This window comes from Molothrus aeneus, chromosome 16 (genome assembly GCF_037042795.1).
Source record: "Molothrus aeneus isolate 106 chromosome 16, BPBGC_Maene_1.0, whole genome shotgun sequence".
NCBI classification, from domain to species: domain Eukaryota; kingdom Metazoa; phylum Chordata; class Aves; order Passeriformes; family Icteridae; genus Molothrus; species Molothrus aeneus.
The window spans coordinates 1,143,895-1,160,236 of record NC_089661.1 but is presented as its reverse complement, the minus strand read 5'-3'; the positions used below and the strand labels follow the sequence as shown (position 1 = coordinate 1,160,236).

General features: G+C 48.3%; 1 protein-coding gene across 2 annotated transcripts in view; it reads left to right on the top strand.

Moving 5' to 3' along the window:
• Window positions 1-15,152, top strand: part of PIGQ (phosphatidylinositol glycan anchor biosynthesis class Q) — a 37,509-nt gene extending 22,357 nt beyond the window's left edge. For both annotated transcript variants that reach the window (XM_066560824.1, XM_066560823.1), the window contains exons 8-11: window positions 1,330-1,410; window positions 2,365-2,479; window positions 6,481-6,542; window positions 10,682-15,152. In XM_066560824.1, the coding sequence (XP_066416921.1) occupies window positions 1,330-1,410; window positions 2,365-2,479; window positions 6,481-6,542; window positions 10,682-10,834 (411 nt within the window). In that variant the 3' untranslated portion in view covers window positions 10,835-15,152. The remainder of the gene's footprint in view (window positions 1-1,329; window positions 1,411-2,364; window positions 2,480-6,480; window positions 6,543-10,681) is intronic.
• The last annotated feature ends 1,190 nt before the right edge of the window (window positions 15,153-16,342 follow it).

Genomic DNA, 16,342 nt, shown 5'->3' with positions numbered 1-16,342 from the left:
CAGAGCCTGAACTGCTGCAGGCCAGCAGCTGCAAACATCACTGAAATAATACAATAATATTTGGAAACTTGCAGGGTCAGTGCCTCTTTCTATTACAACAGATAACCTTGAACTTCTTGTACCACAGCTGAGAGCTGGTTTTCTGTTTCTTTGGTGATTAAAAGCCTCCATGCCAGGTTTGCATCATCTCCTCCCTGTGTACTTTGAGGAGAATTGGTTTGGCACTTGAGGCTTCATCCTGCTGCTCTGGAGACCAGTGGGAATTGTGTCGCTGGCCGGGTAGGAAGAGACATTCAAAGCAGACCTTAAAAGACTTTTGGAGGTTTAAACAACTGCAGTGGAGTGACAGGAGAAGGGAGAAACAACTGCTGTGAGGAGAATGGATTGGGTTGTGATCTATTCCTGGTCACATCCCTAAAGCAGTGATGCTGATCCACCTCTGTGCTGTGGCTGCTGGGTTGTTTTCTTTCATGATATCCCGCAGCCGTGGTCCCTTTTTGCAGAGGTTGCAGTGCCCTGTGCTCCTGTGGCCTCTCTGATCTGGAAGTGGTGACTGGAAATAGAAGAGTCAGGTCCCTGTTTGGTATAAATCTGAATTCTCCCACTTGGAATTATTTAGACCTACGCCAACCTACGCTGGCCCAGAATAAAAATAACTTTTTCTGTGGGCAGTGAAGCTAATAACACCTCCTTCCTTTGGGATTTTTCTCTTGCATCCTCTAAATATTGCTCCCTGACTCCAGCTTCTCTCCCACCTTCCCACTGAGCAAGAAGCAGAATTCCTGTGGCTGGAAGCTCAGCCAGTTGCTGCTGGGAATGTTTATCACAAATAATTCTGTCAGGTTTGCCCCAGGTACCTGCACTGCTTAAACAAGGAGGAACAAAAGTACTTCTCACTTCTTTCCAGAATTCCCATTCAAATTACCACTTCTTTGTTATTTTCCACATTTTTCTGGTAAAATCTGATCAGTGGCTCTAAAACTTTTGGGGACATGGAGTGGAAAAATTGCAAGATCACTTAAGTCTAGTTTCCTAAGGAAGCTGGCCTGAAATGGGAAATCTTGAATGTGGTCTGTAAAGGAGAAGTGCTGTCAGGATCCAGCATTTATCTTTCCAAATGTACTCCCATAATAAGGAGTTTTGAAGAAGGCCCAGTGAGAGGAGAAATACTGAAAATATCCAAGGTAACAGCATTATTCACATAGGCAAGATAAAAACACATTAAGGAGTCCTGCAAACTTCTATTGCCTCAGAGTCTCCTATTTTTTATTTGTAATGTATTTTATTTTACCATTGCTCTGCTCATGATTGTGTTTCCTTTTTCCCTAGTTATTTATTGGCACTTTGCTGTTCACAATCCTGCTGTTCCTTCTGCCTACAACTGCACTGTATTATTTGGTGTTTACCCTGGTAAGATTTAACCCTTGAAACAAGTCAAACACTCTCTTCTGAAGTAGTAAAAAATGGTTTCCTAGACATTTATGGTCATCCATAAAGAAAATAAAAATGTGGTTGTCTTAGGAAGGATTCTCTCACATCAGCTCGTGTTTGTATTTTTCCAAAGGAAATTCCCAGCAAATCCTGTCCACAAGACAAACTGTTCCCTTCTCTTTCTCTCAGAAGCTGATATGTTTCTGTCCACATCTGTGGTGATGGCCTCTCTAGTCTGATCCAGAACTTTTTTTTCAGGGAATTAACTTGCTGTATTAAATGTTTTCAGCCAAGCTTTCCTCAGAGGTTTGAACTTCTTTATTTTTTTTTCTTCTCCCAACATGACCAGTCCTCTCCGTGGTCTGCCCAGAGCCAAATTTTCCACAGACAGTGGCCATCACATGCTTTCAGCATCTTTTTTGAGCCCTCTCTTTTCACATGAGCTTGGCAGCAGAAAATAACTGCATTGTGACAAAAGGAGGTACTTTATTCAGGGACAGAAAACACAGAGCAGGAAGCTCATTTCTGCCTTGCCTAAACTCTACGTGGGGTTTCTTCAGGCTGAAATGAGCTGTTGCAGCTCACTGTTGGAGAGAGGAAAATATACATTCACTGATACACAGTGATGGAATTGACTCAAAGTGGGAGAATTTGGGCTTCCATTTCAACTGTGGCTGTTGAAAGTGGAATAGTTCTCATGTCCTTGCTGGTCACAGCTTCTCCAGCTGTAGGAGCTTCATTCCAGTTACCTCTTAAGCCCAGACTGGTGAGGACCCTCACACAGGGTCTGGATGCTCAGCACTTCCAGACATCACACCCACTTTGGGAGGCCTTAGCTTAGCACACAGCAGTGTCAGATCCAAGCTCAGCTCAGGAATTTACAAGTGTTTAATCTCCTGTTTCCTGAGATGTTCTGTTAAACTGCTTTTGTAGCTCCGGTTGCTGGTGGTGATTGTGCAGGGCCTCATACACTTGCTGGTGGACCTGATTGACTCCCTGCCTCTTTATTCCCTCATCCTTCGCCTCTGCAGATCCTACAGGCTCGCAGGTGAGTCCCTCAGCTCTGCCCCTGCAGCACTTCAAGCATTTTGCATTATGTGCTTGATTTTGGTGCACTGGATCACTCCTGAATTGAGGATGCAGTAGGGGTAGGAAAGAAGCCAAGGCTTGAGTTGTGCAGGTGTCCCTGCTGTGAAACAGTTCCTGCAAGGAGCAGGATGAGGATATCAATGGAAAGAATTCGGAACCTGAAGCAGAATCAGGAGCACCTTTAGAAAGTTCTTGGCCACTAAAAATTACATTCAAGCAAGCACCATATAAACAAGGTCATCTTTTATTCCAGTTCCAGACTACCAGGTCAGGTAAAACTTCTGTGAGTCAAACATGGCATGGAGCTGTGCCAGGGCAAGTTTAGGTTGGAGATCAGGAAAGGTTCTTCCCCCAGAGGGTGCTGGCACTGCCCAGGCTCCCCAGGGAATGGGCACAGCCCCGAGGCTGCCAGAGCTCCAGGAGCCTTTGGACAGCGCTGCCAGGGATGCCCAGGGTGGGATTGTTGGGGTGTCTGTGCAGGGCCAGGAGCTGGGCTGGGTGATCTCAGGATATTCCATGATTCTGTGAAACAAGCTCATAACTTTGGGTGTTTGGCCTCTGAAACAAACGAAATCACAAAAATACTTGGAATATCAGCTGTTCCAAAGGGTTGGATCTGCAGTGGTTGCAAATCAATGGAGCTCTTTCAGTTCTATGCTGACTTTGACTGACTGAAGCCCTGGAGTTTGGATGAATTTCAAAGCTCTGGGCAGAGTTCAGATAATCATTCCCTTTTTGAGACTAATCTGTCACCATTTTGAAACCAGTCATTGTTTTTTCACTTTGGATAACCATAAACCAGGGCTGGCACCAGAGTAAGGACTCATTTTGGAATGCCTTTGACTGTCCACAGCAATGGTTGATCTAGTTACAGTCAAGCACATCTAAATTATTATCTCCCATCCTTTTAAAGAGCATGCAGCAGGAATTTAGCATAGAAGAAAGAGCTTGATCATCAGTAAACCAAGGCCAGTCATCAAAGGCAGAGGAAGCTCGAGGCAACCTCAGCAGCTTTGTCTGCTAGAGCACTGCCAGGCTCAGCTTTGGGAAGGTAGAGCTGAGCTCTGTTACCAACTCTGTTGCTTTTCCATGGGAGCCTTCAGCAGGTTCCTGTGAATTTCCTGGCAGAAACATCTTAAACCCTTCAGGGCTGTCTTTGGGGAACAGGAGATGCTGCTGAAGAAAACTGACCCAGTAATGGGCAGGATGTAGGGCAGGAGGAAATCTTGGTTCCACTGAGAGGTTCAACACCATGAATTCCTTTAGGTTATGTAAGGCCATAGGTTACTCCTCCTCATTCCTGTTCAGCCAGGTCTCTGCTGCAGGAAACAAGCCCCCACCTGAGCAGGGGACTGACTTCTCAGCTGTGTTCCTTAACTGACACTGCAGGGCCCTGATGCCTGTGAGAGGAAGAGGCATCTCTGAGCATTTCTGCAGCCTGTGTCCCTGCCCCAGCACAAACCTGTGGCATGGCAACAGGAACAGATAGAGCAGTTGAATCCAACTCAAAGGACTTGAGAGAGTACACATCACATGGTGTGCTTGCTGCTGAGGTGCTGCCTCCCTTGTCAGACACAGAACTTGGAGAAGACATCCTCTGGCAGGTGTTAGGGCAGCTGATTTTACAGGCACCACCAAGATGGTTCTACCAACACGAGTGGATAGTTTTTGCTGGTGGAAAGGGGGTTGAGTTCATTGTGGCACATGGCCTCCAAGTTCTTTGATTCAGTGTCTGAATTGACAAAATACTTCACTGATGAAGGCCAGGCCAGGGGTAGGTGAATGATCCATCCACACATTAGAAACTAAATGCATTCTTTTCTTTCTGTGCATCCAAAGTGAAATATTTATGACTTCCAAAAACCTTTCCTATCTAGATCACAGCTGATGTCCTCTGTGCAAGAGTTCCGTGCACCCAGTGCCAGCTCAAGGGGTGCCACCTTGGTTGGGATGTGGATTCACAGCATGAAGAAAAGAACAGCAGGGGTTTCAGGGCTCTCAGAGTGCCCACACACAGGCTACCAGCATTGTTTGATTGTGAACAGGCCAGCTTGTTTTTCCTGTACTTCCCTTTCCCAACATTCACACTGGAATTGTTGGGACAGGTTTTGTCACAGTCCTGTAGGACCTGCCACAATTGCTGGAGTACGAACCCTCACTTGAGTGTGCTGTCATGTGAAACAAAGCAAATGAATTCATGTCCTGACCTCTCCTGTGCCATTGCTGATGCCTTTGTACAGGAAAAGCAGAGCCCTGAGCTCTGGAGCTGGCTGGAAGTCAGGGAATAGTTCAAGGTTCTTCTGTGCTGGAGTGATCTGCAGGAGCCTGAGCCTTCCTGCTCTTCCTGTGAGGAGGGAACTGCTCAGAGTCCTGAGCTCTGCAGTCACCTGCAGATCATTCTAAAATGAATTTATAGCCTTTTTGTGCTTGTGTTTTCTTAGAAGTTTAAGACTCTTGAGCAATTAAATAATCTAATTAAGAAAGTGTTGGCTTGTAGCTTTAGAAGGGAGATGTGTGGCCAGGACCTAGAGAACCAGTATTTGCTGGGATAATGGATTACTGTTCCTGGGCTAAGACTCCAGAGTGCCCGACCACATATCTGAACCTTCAGTGCCTGCTTGTTTCTGTCTCTCTCTGACAAAGTTTGCCAGAAAAGTAGTTCCTGGAATGGCTCAGACACTTCCTCATAGCCAAAGCTCTGTGAATCACATTGAGCACTTTGGTCATCCAGCACATTTGCTTGTTGAGGCCCAGGGTACAGAAACATCTATTTCAAGCCACGGGCGAAGCCCCTCTATCAATATAATCCAGCAAAATGCAGATAAATCCTTCCTGTCCTGGACAGAAAAGGTTTTATGATTTGGGGAGAGAGTTTAAATCAGAGCTGTGTGCTAGAGAAAAGCATTCTATCCCAGGAGTGAAGTGTATGATTTTAATTAATTCAAAGCTTTAGGAAAAAGAGAAAATATTTTGGTTTTTCAGTGTTCAAGAGTCATAGAGATACTGCAGCAATGGCACTTACACTTAGAATGGTGAGCAGTGTTATTCTGTTTGTGCTCCTGTCAGTGTTTGATCTGTGCCTGTCTTGTCTCATCTTCTTACCTGCAGGAGAGAATAACAGGGCATGCTTGGCTGGAACAGGTTTGCAGAGATGGATTGGTGATTTTATTTCTGTGAAGTAATTTGACATCTTTGTAAGAAAAATGCCTCTCTGGTCCAAGCTGTTACCTTTGAAACATTGTATTAAATCTGTGTGCACTGTGTCACCCTTGGAATCCAAAATCTTTCCTATTTATCTTTACAGTATCAGCAATGAGGCAAATCCAAGAGAAAATAGAAAGTGGCAGGTTTGATGGGGTTAGCCTCTTAAAAACACGTGGATGCTGGGATTAATGGGCAGGGATTGCTTTGAAATGTTTTAATGTCTCCAGGTCAGCCACTTCCCTCCCTCAGCCTGAAGTAGGGACAGATTTGCACTGTCCACATGAGCACAAATTAAAGTCAGGCTCTCTGCCTCCTGCTAACATGGAGTTCCCATTCTGATGGAAGTTTGGGAAAAGTGGAAGGTTTTTCCAGTCCCTCTATCATCCTCAGGTCTGGCTGGCTGATTTCTAGGCTGTGTGCTTGCCCTAGGACTGAGTCTTCAAGCTGGAGGTGGGAGGAGTTACTTTTAATGGAGCTGTGTCATTAGGCTTAAAGCATTGTAGAGACAATCCATGCTTCCTGTTGAAAATGGGGAATGTTCCCAAATCCAGAAAGGTTAAAGACAGTTTCTGGGGAATCAGTGCTCAGCCAAAAGCACTGGGCAGCAAATTCATGGTCTGTGCTCCAGGCATTGAACCATGGAATATCCTGAGTGGGAAAGGACCACAGGGATCATTGAGTCCAATTCCTGGCCCTGCACAGGACACCCCAACAATCCCCCCATGGGTTTGCTTTCCTTATTTTGTGTCTTTGCAGCTGGAGTGAAGTTCAGAGTCCTTGAGCAGCAGGATGGAAAACCTCTGCGTCTCCTTATGCAGGTAAGGCCCCCATGCCTTCCCCCAGAGTGACCCCAGTCCCTCTGTGCTGCTCCCACTGAAAGGCTCCACTTCAACATTATCAGCTGTAAAATGCTGAAACAAGGGAAATAATCTCATGTTGCTGTGGCTGGCTGCTGCTCTCTGTACTTTGTGATGCCCTGCTTGTGTCCTGTGTATGGAGGAAATGCAGTGCCCTGGATGGTGTGAGGGGAAATGTAGAAGGGGAGAAGGAGAAACACAGAGCTGTGTTACTTCTGGGACTAAGACCTCATGCCATTATCACCTCCTGGCTCTGTGCAGCTTCATGTCATAATTGCTGAACACTTGCAGAAGTAAAAGAAGGCAGAAAGAAGCAGCAGGAAAAGCTCTTCCCCTCCAGTGGTGCTGGAAAGCTTTGGCTGCTCCATGAGGCCAGCAGGACAAGAGCCTGGGCAAGATGAGAGAGGAAAGGGCCTCCTGCTTTTCTGCAGGGTTGCCCTGGTGAGGGGTATGGGCAAAGCCCACCTGTGCTTTTGTAACCCCCCATTCTCATGCTCTGGATACTAAAGGAAAGATACTAAAGGAAATTATCTTCTGAAAAGAAATGAGGTGTTGGCAGCAGGGAAGTTCTCCTTACACTTTCAGGAGTGAAATTTCCATCTCCTGACCCAGCAGGAACACAGCCATGTCCCAGAGAGGCTTTTCTTGCTCTCTGCATCCTAAAGAGGAGAGGCTGCCAGTAGTGTATAACACTTATAAAAGCACTTGGACACTGGGGGAGTGTGTGGGAAGGATTTAACTGCAGCTTCCCAGTCCTTCTGCTTTTTCCATCACTGTCCCACCCTATTTCAGCAAAGGTCAGGCTAGCAGGGAACCAGCAAACCAGATAGTAGCAATTCCAGAGGGAATCCCTTCTACAGATGTCTTCTAGGGCAAAACCAGCATTCTCTAAGCAAGCTGTCTTCCCAGCTCCTGCCTTTCAGTGGGATAGTGGTGTGAGAACCAAAATCTGCCATCCTCCATGGCCAGGAGATTCCAGAGAAAGGAAACCAGGCACCAGAGATCAGGCATAGGAGCTGCTAAGCAGAGGCTTTGGCATCAGTGTGTGTGAGAGATGAGGTGGATGGAGTCTCCAGAGAGAAAAGACCACAACTTAAAGAGCAAAGGCAATGAGTCATATGACTGTGATGAATTTTCTTTGGACCACTGCAGGAAGATCCATTTTTTATCTGGAATATAGCACAAGTCATCACCTCAAGAGGTGGAAGTGCTGCTGTAGATGTCTGTCCCAGCCTTCTGTTCCAATAGTAATGAGCAGACAGTCAGAAAAGACAAATTTTTTGCTCTCTTTGTGCTGGTGGAAATGAAAAATGGGCTTGTGTCAGAAATCCTGCTGAATATCCCACTTTGTGATAGTCTGAAAAACCTATTTTTAAGTGAAATTCTTATTTATTGTACACAGTAATGTGCCTTTCTTGAGAATCTGCAGTGGCTTTGCCCCCTCTCTGGAGCAGTGCCTGGTAGAAGTCAGGCTGGATGCATGGACCTACACCCAAAATAATTGCAGCTGTAGGTGATAGTCTGAGCTGTCCTGTGGGGCACTGGGAATGGATTAGAAATCAATAATGCTGGCTTTGAGCATTCCCAACGAGCTCCTGCTTCAGCCAAGGGATTATTTTTGATTCTTAAGATAGTGCCTCTGGAATGCAAGGTCCAGACCTGGAGGGGGGCAGAGGATGGGGGATGATATTTCCATTTCAAATGCTACTTAATATTCTTCAGGAAGTCTTACATAGGTCAGTATTTTCATTAGTGTTTAAAGTAATTTCTTTTGGTGCACAAGAAGAAATATTTCTGGCAGTGTGGCCCAACAGAACTGATAGCCCAGGGAGAAAACTGGCTTTAAGCTGAAGGAGGGCAAGTCTGGAGCAGATATTAGGCAAAAATTCTTCCCTGTGAGGGTGGGCAGGCCCTGGCACAGAAGCTGTGGCTACCCCTGGATCCCTGGCAGTGTCCAAGGCCAGGCTGGACAGGGCTTGGAGCAGCCTGGGACAGTGGGAGGTGTCCCTGCCATGGCAGGGGTGCAACAAGATGGGCTTTAAGGTTCCTTCTAACCCAAACAGTCTGAGATTCTGGGATTCTAGATCACAATGAGTTTGATCCATTCATGTACCTTCTGCTGAAAGTCTCATCTTCTCCAGCAATTGCTTTGGAAAGGGTTAAATAGCAGAGGAAGGGAAAAGGGAACAGCTCCATTAGGATGGATATTCTAGCAGGGTTTATTATAGCTTTGACCTACAGAACATTCATAAGGGGAACAAATATTGCCTCTTCACTAATAATGAGTTTTGCCTGTTTGCTTGCATTTGTACCAGGAGAGGCAGGGATGTGGATTGCTCTGGGTGTAAGAAGCCCTGGTTATTACAGTGGCCAGTGCTACCCCTGGGTATCACCACTCCACCCAGAGATGCTTCTCAACAAGAAATGTTGTGTGCAGACCTTCCAGCCCACACAGCTAATAGCCAAAGGAGCACACGCTGTGTCTCTCCCTTGTGGAGCAGCAGTTCCTGTCCTCCTCCCCAGCATGTTTGCACTTCAGACACTCTGCTTTGCCTACAGCTGAGGAAATGGGCAGAAATTGTTACTTGGGTTTTACAGCTGTTAGTGCTGGGGACAGGTTTCTTTGGCCTTTTTTCCTTCCCCCCCCCCCCTGCTGTTTATTCTATTTTATAATTTTCTCTGCAAGCAGCTGCCCTGGCCTTTTGCCTAAACATCCTAGAGATGCTTCTGTGTACAGGCATTTTCCCCTTCTGCTTGAGCAATCTTGTACTTTGAAACTAATTTGACAAAGATCTCCAGGATTAGTTCTAAAGAACTCTTGGCTCAACCCTGTTTTCCAAGAGCTCCATCTCTGTAGGCACTGGGGGTTCATCCCTCACCACTCCGTGAGCTCCAAGCAGCTGAAGCAAGCTGGTGGCACAGGCAAACTCCCAGAAAGCCAGATGCTTTTTAGTGGACAAAAAAATTACTCAGCTTTGACCAAGTAGTGACTCTGTGCATGGGTTTGCTGTCTCTCTTTCCTTTTGTGGCTGGATTCTGTGCTGTGAATCACAGTCTCCTTTCCCAGAGCTGCTTGGTTGGTTCCAGCAGAGCTGAACCCTTCTGCTAGAGAAGGATGTCCTTCCATTTCTCTCCACTGACCAATCTTTCCCTGCCTCTGTAAGTCCCCACCCCTGGGCATTTCTCATGGTCTATGCTCTAAGCCCCACCATTTCTGTGCCATCTTTTTTGGTCCTTTGCTGGCTGTGCATCCTTTTCATGCCACACTGGATCCATTCTGTGGACTTCACCTGCCTCCCTACCCTGAATGCCTCACTGGGATGAGCATTTCCAAGGTCTGACATGCTCCTGTCACCCCTTGTACAGTAAATGTGTCTGTTCACATCCCTGTCTTCAAAAGGTCAATGCAGCAACTGGGGACCGTGGGCAGAGACTTGGGGTGGTGATTGAAATAAAATTAAAAAATATTAACTCAGCCAAGGAGACTTAATTGAAAATGGTAATGAGGAGCTCTGTGGTGTGATCCTGTTGTGCTGAGACTTGGTTCCACTGGGTGGTTTCAGGTGATACCAGGTTTAACTTCACAAACAGCTGTGGGCTGAGGGCTCATAACAGGTACAGCCAAATTCCAGAGGAGTTCCTGGAGTCCCAGTGCATCCCCAGTGCAGTACTAGATGTAGATTTAAATTAGATATTAGAAAACATTTCTTCATGGGAAGGGTGGTGAGACAATGGCACAGCTGCCCAGGGCAGTGGTGGAATCACCATCCCTGAGATGTTCACAAGCAGTGTGGATGTGGCATTTGGGGACATGGGCTAGTGGTGGCTTTGGCAGTGCTGGATTAAGGGTTGGACTCAATGATCTTAAAGGTCTTTTCCAAACTAAAAAATTCCATGACTTGGTGATTGTGTTGCTGTCTGCTGTCTCTCCAGCCACTGTCCCCTCCACTCTGGTGAGTACCACACTCCCCTCTCATTCCCCCAGCTCTCATGCTGGTTCTTGTCTGCCCCTCTGCTTGGGAATGATTCTCAGGGGTTCTGTGCTGTGTGAGGAGCAGGACTGATGCTGCCCTTGCTGCTGTCCCTCTTTCTCCACACAGATCAACCCCCTCTCCTATGGAGGTGTGGTCCAGACCTACAGACTGCCCACCTACAGTTGCTATCCCAGGGACTCCTGGGCATCTCTCTGCAAGAAACTCTTCCTTGGAGAGCTCATCTACCCTTGGAAACACAAAGGAGACAAACAGAACTAAAGACAGTGGAAGAACTTAGGAACTTGACCTGAAAAACCTAACGACTCCTAATGCTTTGGGACCAAAGGCTGCTCAGAGCCAGCAACTGCTCCATCCCTTTAAACAGATTTTGGTAACATAGGAAGGGCTGAATTTTTAAAGGCAAGTATTTTTAAACATTATTTTTCAACTTTCTCTTCCCCTACACTGTGTTTGTATATTATGCTAATGATTATTTTGGAAGCAAAAGGTGAAACCCATCAGTGCCTCATGAAACCAGCACTGTCATGGAGGGAGCAGCTCCCAAATGGTCTGGGGATGAATTTCTCCTTCCATGTCAGCTCACAGGGCCATAGCAAATCAGCCACTCAGGTGGTTCAGAGCCACAGTGCTGTGGTGCCTTCATCCAGAGCATGTTTTGGACCTTTTATGCTTCAGCCCTCAAGCCAGCTGATCAAAACCACGTGGAGAATCAGCTCGTGGAGTTCTACACTGAAAACTGGACAGCTGGGTGTCTGAGTTCATGGGATATTTATTAATTTCTTTTGAGGAGGGCTTGCACTCACCTTCACTGCAGCATCAGAGGTGTTGGAAGAGTGAGGCTGGAGGCCCAGAAGCACAGACTGTTTTATCATGATTCTGTGATTTCTCTTGGGAGAGTAGTTTGCTTTGGATACATTTCCAAAGTGCTGAGTGCTTGGCTTTCCATGTTCTGGTCTCATTTTGATGTGTCTCCTATTCTCTCTCTTGGAAAGGGTGCCTGTGCACTGGAGCATGTCCCACTGGGCATGCAGTGGTTGTGTCAAATTTAAATACAGTCCTTACCCAAAATACACTTCCTCCAGCTCTGCTCATTCCTCTGCCCCAGCTCAGACAAGGAGTCAGTGTCACTGTACCCTGCTTTTTGCACGGGCAGGTGAGGGCTCTGCTGGATCCTGCCCCTTTTCCCCTGGCTGGCCAAGGAACCAAGGATGGAGGAGGAAGAAGAGAAGGTGCAGTGGCTGCAGTGCCCAGCCCTTCTCTGGATGGCTGCCTCTGTACTCCAGTGGGCATTGGCAGGGCAAGGTGCCCTGGGGCTTTAGGAGCCTTCAGTCAGCACTCCCAGCCTGAGGGTCAGAGTTTCCTACCCCAGCCCTGGGTCTCATCCATGTGCTGGCAGCTGTCACAGGAGAGAAGGGTTATGCCCCCCCTGCTTTAGGACATCCCTGGCCAGATGTGTTTGGGTTGTCTGGAGCTGCTAAAAGCCCCTCATGGTGCAGTCAGTGCCTCTACAGGCATAGCCTGAGCAGGAGAAAAGGAAGCTCTGCAGGCAGGGGCATGGTCCAGACATCCCTTAGCAGGCAAAGCTCCAAGGCCTTTGAGGTTTCTTAGGGCCATGTGAGGGAGGCAGGACTGCATGGACACTACATGATGCCCTGTCACCCTGAGCCAGGGCAAATCATTGGGAAAGCCACAGTGTGGCAAAGCCCCCCTCACCATCTGCCATTACAGGCTCTGGCTGGGACATCCCTGCCTGCAGAAGCTGCAGAGAACAAGCTGTTCTTTGATGATCTGTGCTTAAAACTCCCGTGCAGCATCTTCTTGTCTTGGAATGATCACTACCTGAGGAATTCTCTGCACTCCAGGTGTGAATAACTGCAGGCTGTGATGCACTCAGTGGATGAATGGTGTAAATAACATTTTCACTTCAGCTAAGTCAGAGTCATGAGCCCCATCCTCACCTGGCACTGAGCAGAGCAGGTTTACACCTCACCTCCCTCTCATCTTTCCTGTGGAGCTCCTAAATGATATCCCCTGGTTCTTCCCACGCCTCCACAGTTCAGTTTGCTGACTGCTGTGAGAAACTTTGTTATTTTTGGTCTTGTGAAAGTAATGTTTCTAATAGCCTGGCTTTTAAAATCTGTCTGTGGGACCGGACAGTTCATGCCGGTCCTAATCAAGGTCCTTAGGTTCAAATGCCATGATAGCCCCAGTGACAGCACAGAGCCACAAAACCCAGCAACTGTGACCTTCCTACTGGGAACCTGCCAGATGTATCAGATGTTCCAGTGTTGGGTTTGTTTACTAGAGGCTGATACTGACTCTGGGCTGGGGAAATACCAAACCAAGAAAAAGCTCCTCCTCAAACCTGAGATCCTGAGTCTTCTGCAACAGAGAACCTTGAGCAGCCCAGCTGGGCAGTGGCAGCTCCTTGTGCTTGCAGTTCTCCTGTGTCACCCAGAGCTGGTGCCTGAGCTGCCTCTCTGCTCCTTGCACTGGGTGTTCTCCTTGCCTGCAATGGTATCTGAGCATCTCAGTTGCTCCTGCTGGATGTTTGCCACGTCTCTCCTCTTCCTTTTCAGTCCCTGCTGAAAGAGTCTTCCCCCACCCTTTCCGACTGTGTGCAGAGACATTGCAGCAGTGTAGCAGACATCCTGCTCAAGAGCACCTGACCTTATGTCATCTCTCTAATTAGAAGTTAGGATCAGCCTCATCTTCCACAGCAGCACAGACTGGCCCAGTGCTGGCATTTCCTCAGGGAAGAGGCTGCTGCTAAGGCTCTGGCTCTGATTTGTCCTCAGATCCATATTATCCAGAGCAGCTCTTAGATGAGAAGTAGTTAAAAATTCCAGATCTCCCATTCCTACCACGCACCCCTTATAGCAGGCATCAAGCAGGCTTTGCCAGCCATCAGTCAAAGACTCTAATCTTACAGACTTTCTTTAATACTGCATTTCCTTATTATTATTTCTCCCACCTTTTGGTTCCCAGTGCTGCCACAAACTCCCTCTTTACTTAGGCAGGGGGTTTGCGAAGGAAAATGTGATTCACTGTGTGAAAAACTCTATCCTAGAGAGAAATTCTGCCTTGGAGAAATACTTTCTTCCCCTAACCAGGACAGCATGTGACGATGCTGAAAGGAAACCTCAGTAATTACTGCCCTGAAAGCTCTGGTTATGGGTTTGGGAGTTTTCCCTGATGCTGCAGCTGGACTGTGTGCCCTGTTCAGGCCCACACAAAGACTCTTGCACAAATACACAACCCATACATTGACTTCCAGTAGTGTAAGGAAAATCTGCATTTCACCCTGCAGAGAATGAGCTGCTTTCCTTCTGCCCTGTGCTGCCTCTTCCTGCTGCTCCAACACCATCTTCTTGCTTAACTCTGTCCCTCAGTGATTTAGCCCTTATGCTCAGACCTGCTGGTCACACCATCCCAGGGAGCTGCTGGAGGTTGTGATCATCTGCTCCAGCCCCTGCTCATGCAGGGCTACCCAAGGCTGGTCACCCAGGACCGTGTCCAGATGGCTTTGGGCTATCTCCAAGGATGGCAGCTCCAGCAACCTGTGCCAGTGGCTGATGACCCCCACAGTGAAAGGGTGTTCCCTCTCTCAGGCAGGGTTTGATGTGTTTCAGTTCATGACTCTTGTGTTGTGCAGAGCACGGTGACGCCATAACTCAGATTGCCTCAGTGAATGTGAACATTGGCAGTCCTGTGGCATCTCTGCTCCTGTTCCCCCTCTTCAGGCACTGCTGGCAGCCCCTTTGCCTTGTGGGGGATAAAGCATTGGTTAGGGGAGTGCCTGTGCATTGACTCAGATCCCTTACCTGCTCTTTGGTCCTTTTCTGGACTTGGTAGCAGAAAGCTCTTTCTCCAGCCACACTCCTGCCTGTGCTGAGCTCACAGTGGGAGCAGCACCCCAAACCTGGCAGTGTCCAGGTCTGCAGGGTCAGGGAGCAGCCTAGAGTGTGGAGCCCTGGAGCTGTGCAGGGGGAGCGTGCTGTGCACACACAGGGGATGGGTCTGGATCTCAGCTGATCTCCCACATGACAGGAGGCCACAGGGCTTCCCAGCTGGATTGGGAGTTTTGGGTGCAGGATAAACATGTTCAGAGCAATCCAAGCCCCATGTGGGCAGCTGATCTGCCTTCCTTGGATGAGAACAGAGTGCCCACCACCTTTGTCTCTAGCTCACCATTTTGCATTAGGGGTTGCTGCAAGAATCTGTCACCTTTGGCTCCAGCCCTTATCCACGGCTGAACCTCAAACCAGGAAAGCTCAGACTCCCCATTTACCATCTCAACAAGCTAAATATGAGGAGTGTTCCTGCACCGATGAGTGCTGCAGGTGACAGAACACTCCCCTGCATTCCCAGGCAGGTACTGGGGCTGGGAGCAGTGGAGGTGTTTGGGGGAAGCTGCAGAACCCAGGCCCAGCTCGGAGCAGGGACAGGCAGCAGCTCCTCTGCCATCCACTGTTATTTAACATCTGGCACTGGGGAAGTTCGTGAGAACTTCACAGTTCTTGTAATCAATCCTCCTCCCAGTGTTTTCTGGTTTTGAGTAAAGTATTATAAAAGAGCACTGACTCATTGAGAGTTTCATTAAAAGTGTGTGAGTGTTTGTGAGTGAGGTTTGGCAAGGAGTTAAAAGCCACTGTGCATTTCTCCTTCCCTCACGTGAGCCACCAGGCGTTCAGCAGGAGCAAAGTGCTCCCACAGCAGTGACACAGTTTGTTTTAAATGTCACCACCTGCCCCAGCTGAAGGTGACTTCCTTCCCCCTGCAGCCCTGATGTGAAACGCAGCCTGGTGATGTGAAATGCAGCCTGGTGATGTGAAACACACACAGCAATGTCCACAACACACAGAACACACAGTCCTGTGCAGCAGTCCAGGAATGAGCCCTGGCTCAGGAACCACGCTGGCTTCAGGCTCATCAGAGCTCTGCAGGCAGGGGTGCAGGGCAGAGCAGTGGCACAGCAGGACAGTGACAGTGCCAGCAGTGCCACTTGCAGCAGGGCTGAGGGATGCTGCACATTCCAGTGCTTGTGTGCAAGTTTAGGAATGGAGAGCTTTGTTCTACTGATAGATTTTATTGGTTAATTCAACCTTTTGATCAGAACTTAAATGGATTTTGATTACTCCAAAATAAAGATGTTGGGAGGAACACCCAGCCCTTATCTCTGTTTGACTTGCTGCTGAGCACAATGTGGCTGTGAGCAGCACAGGGACAGGCTGCTGCAGGCTCAGCTGATCCAGGCAAGCTGTTCATGCCCACCCCAGGGCCTGGCTGGGCAGCTCCCAAACCTCTGCTCTCACACACAGGGGTATTTCAGCATTTGTCCAGCTATAATTGTTCTGCCAAGGCCAAACCACAAAGCTTGTGCAAGGAGGATCCAATGAATGCCACCTCAGGCCTGGGAGATGGTTGAAGTGATGCTCTTCCAGCCCTGGGTGATTCAGAGGGGGAATCCTTGGTGTCCCACGGGCCTGCCCTGCCCATGGGGTGTGTTCAGTGTGAGGGGCAGGACAGGGGACAATCCTCTGCAGCACAGCACAATCCAAGCAGCAGCCCAAGCTGGGCCTGAGAGTGGTGGATCCTTCTGGCCACTCCTTCCCTCCTCACACCAGAGCACTCACTCCCTTGAATTCCACCCCTTTCTCCTTTTCCCCCTCCCAGCTGAATGCACGGCTGTGACAAACTCCCCACATTGCAGCAAGCCCCTGCCAAGCTCACCCCTCTGCCAGGAGCCTCTGCCAGGATGGCCCC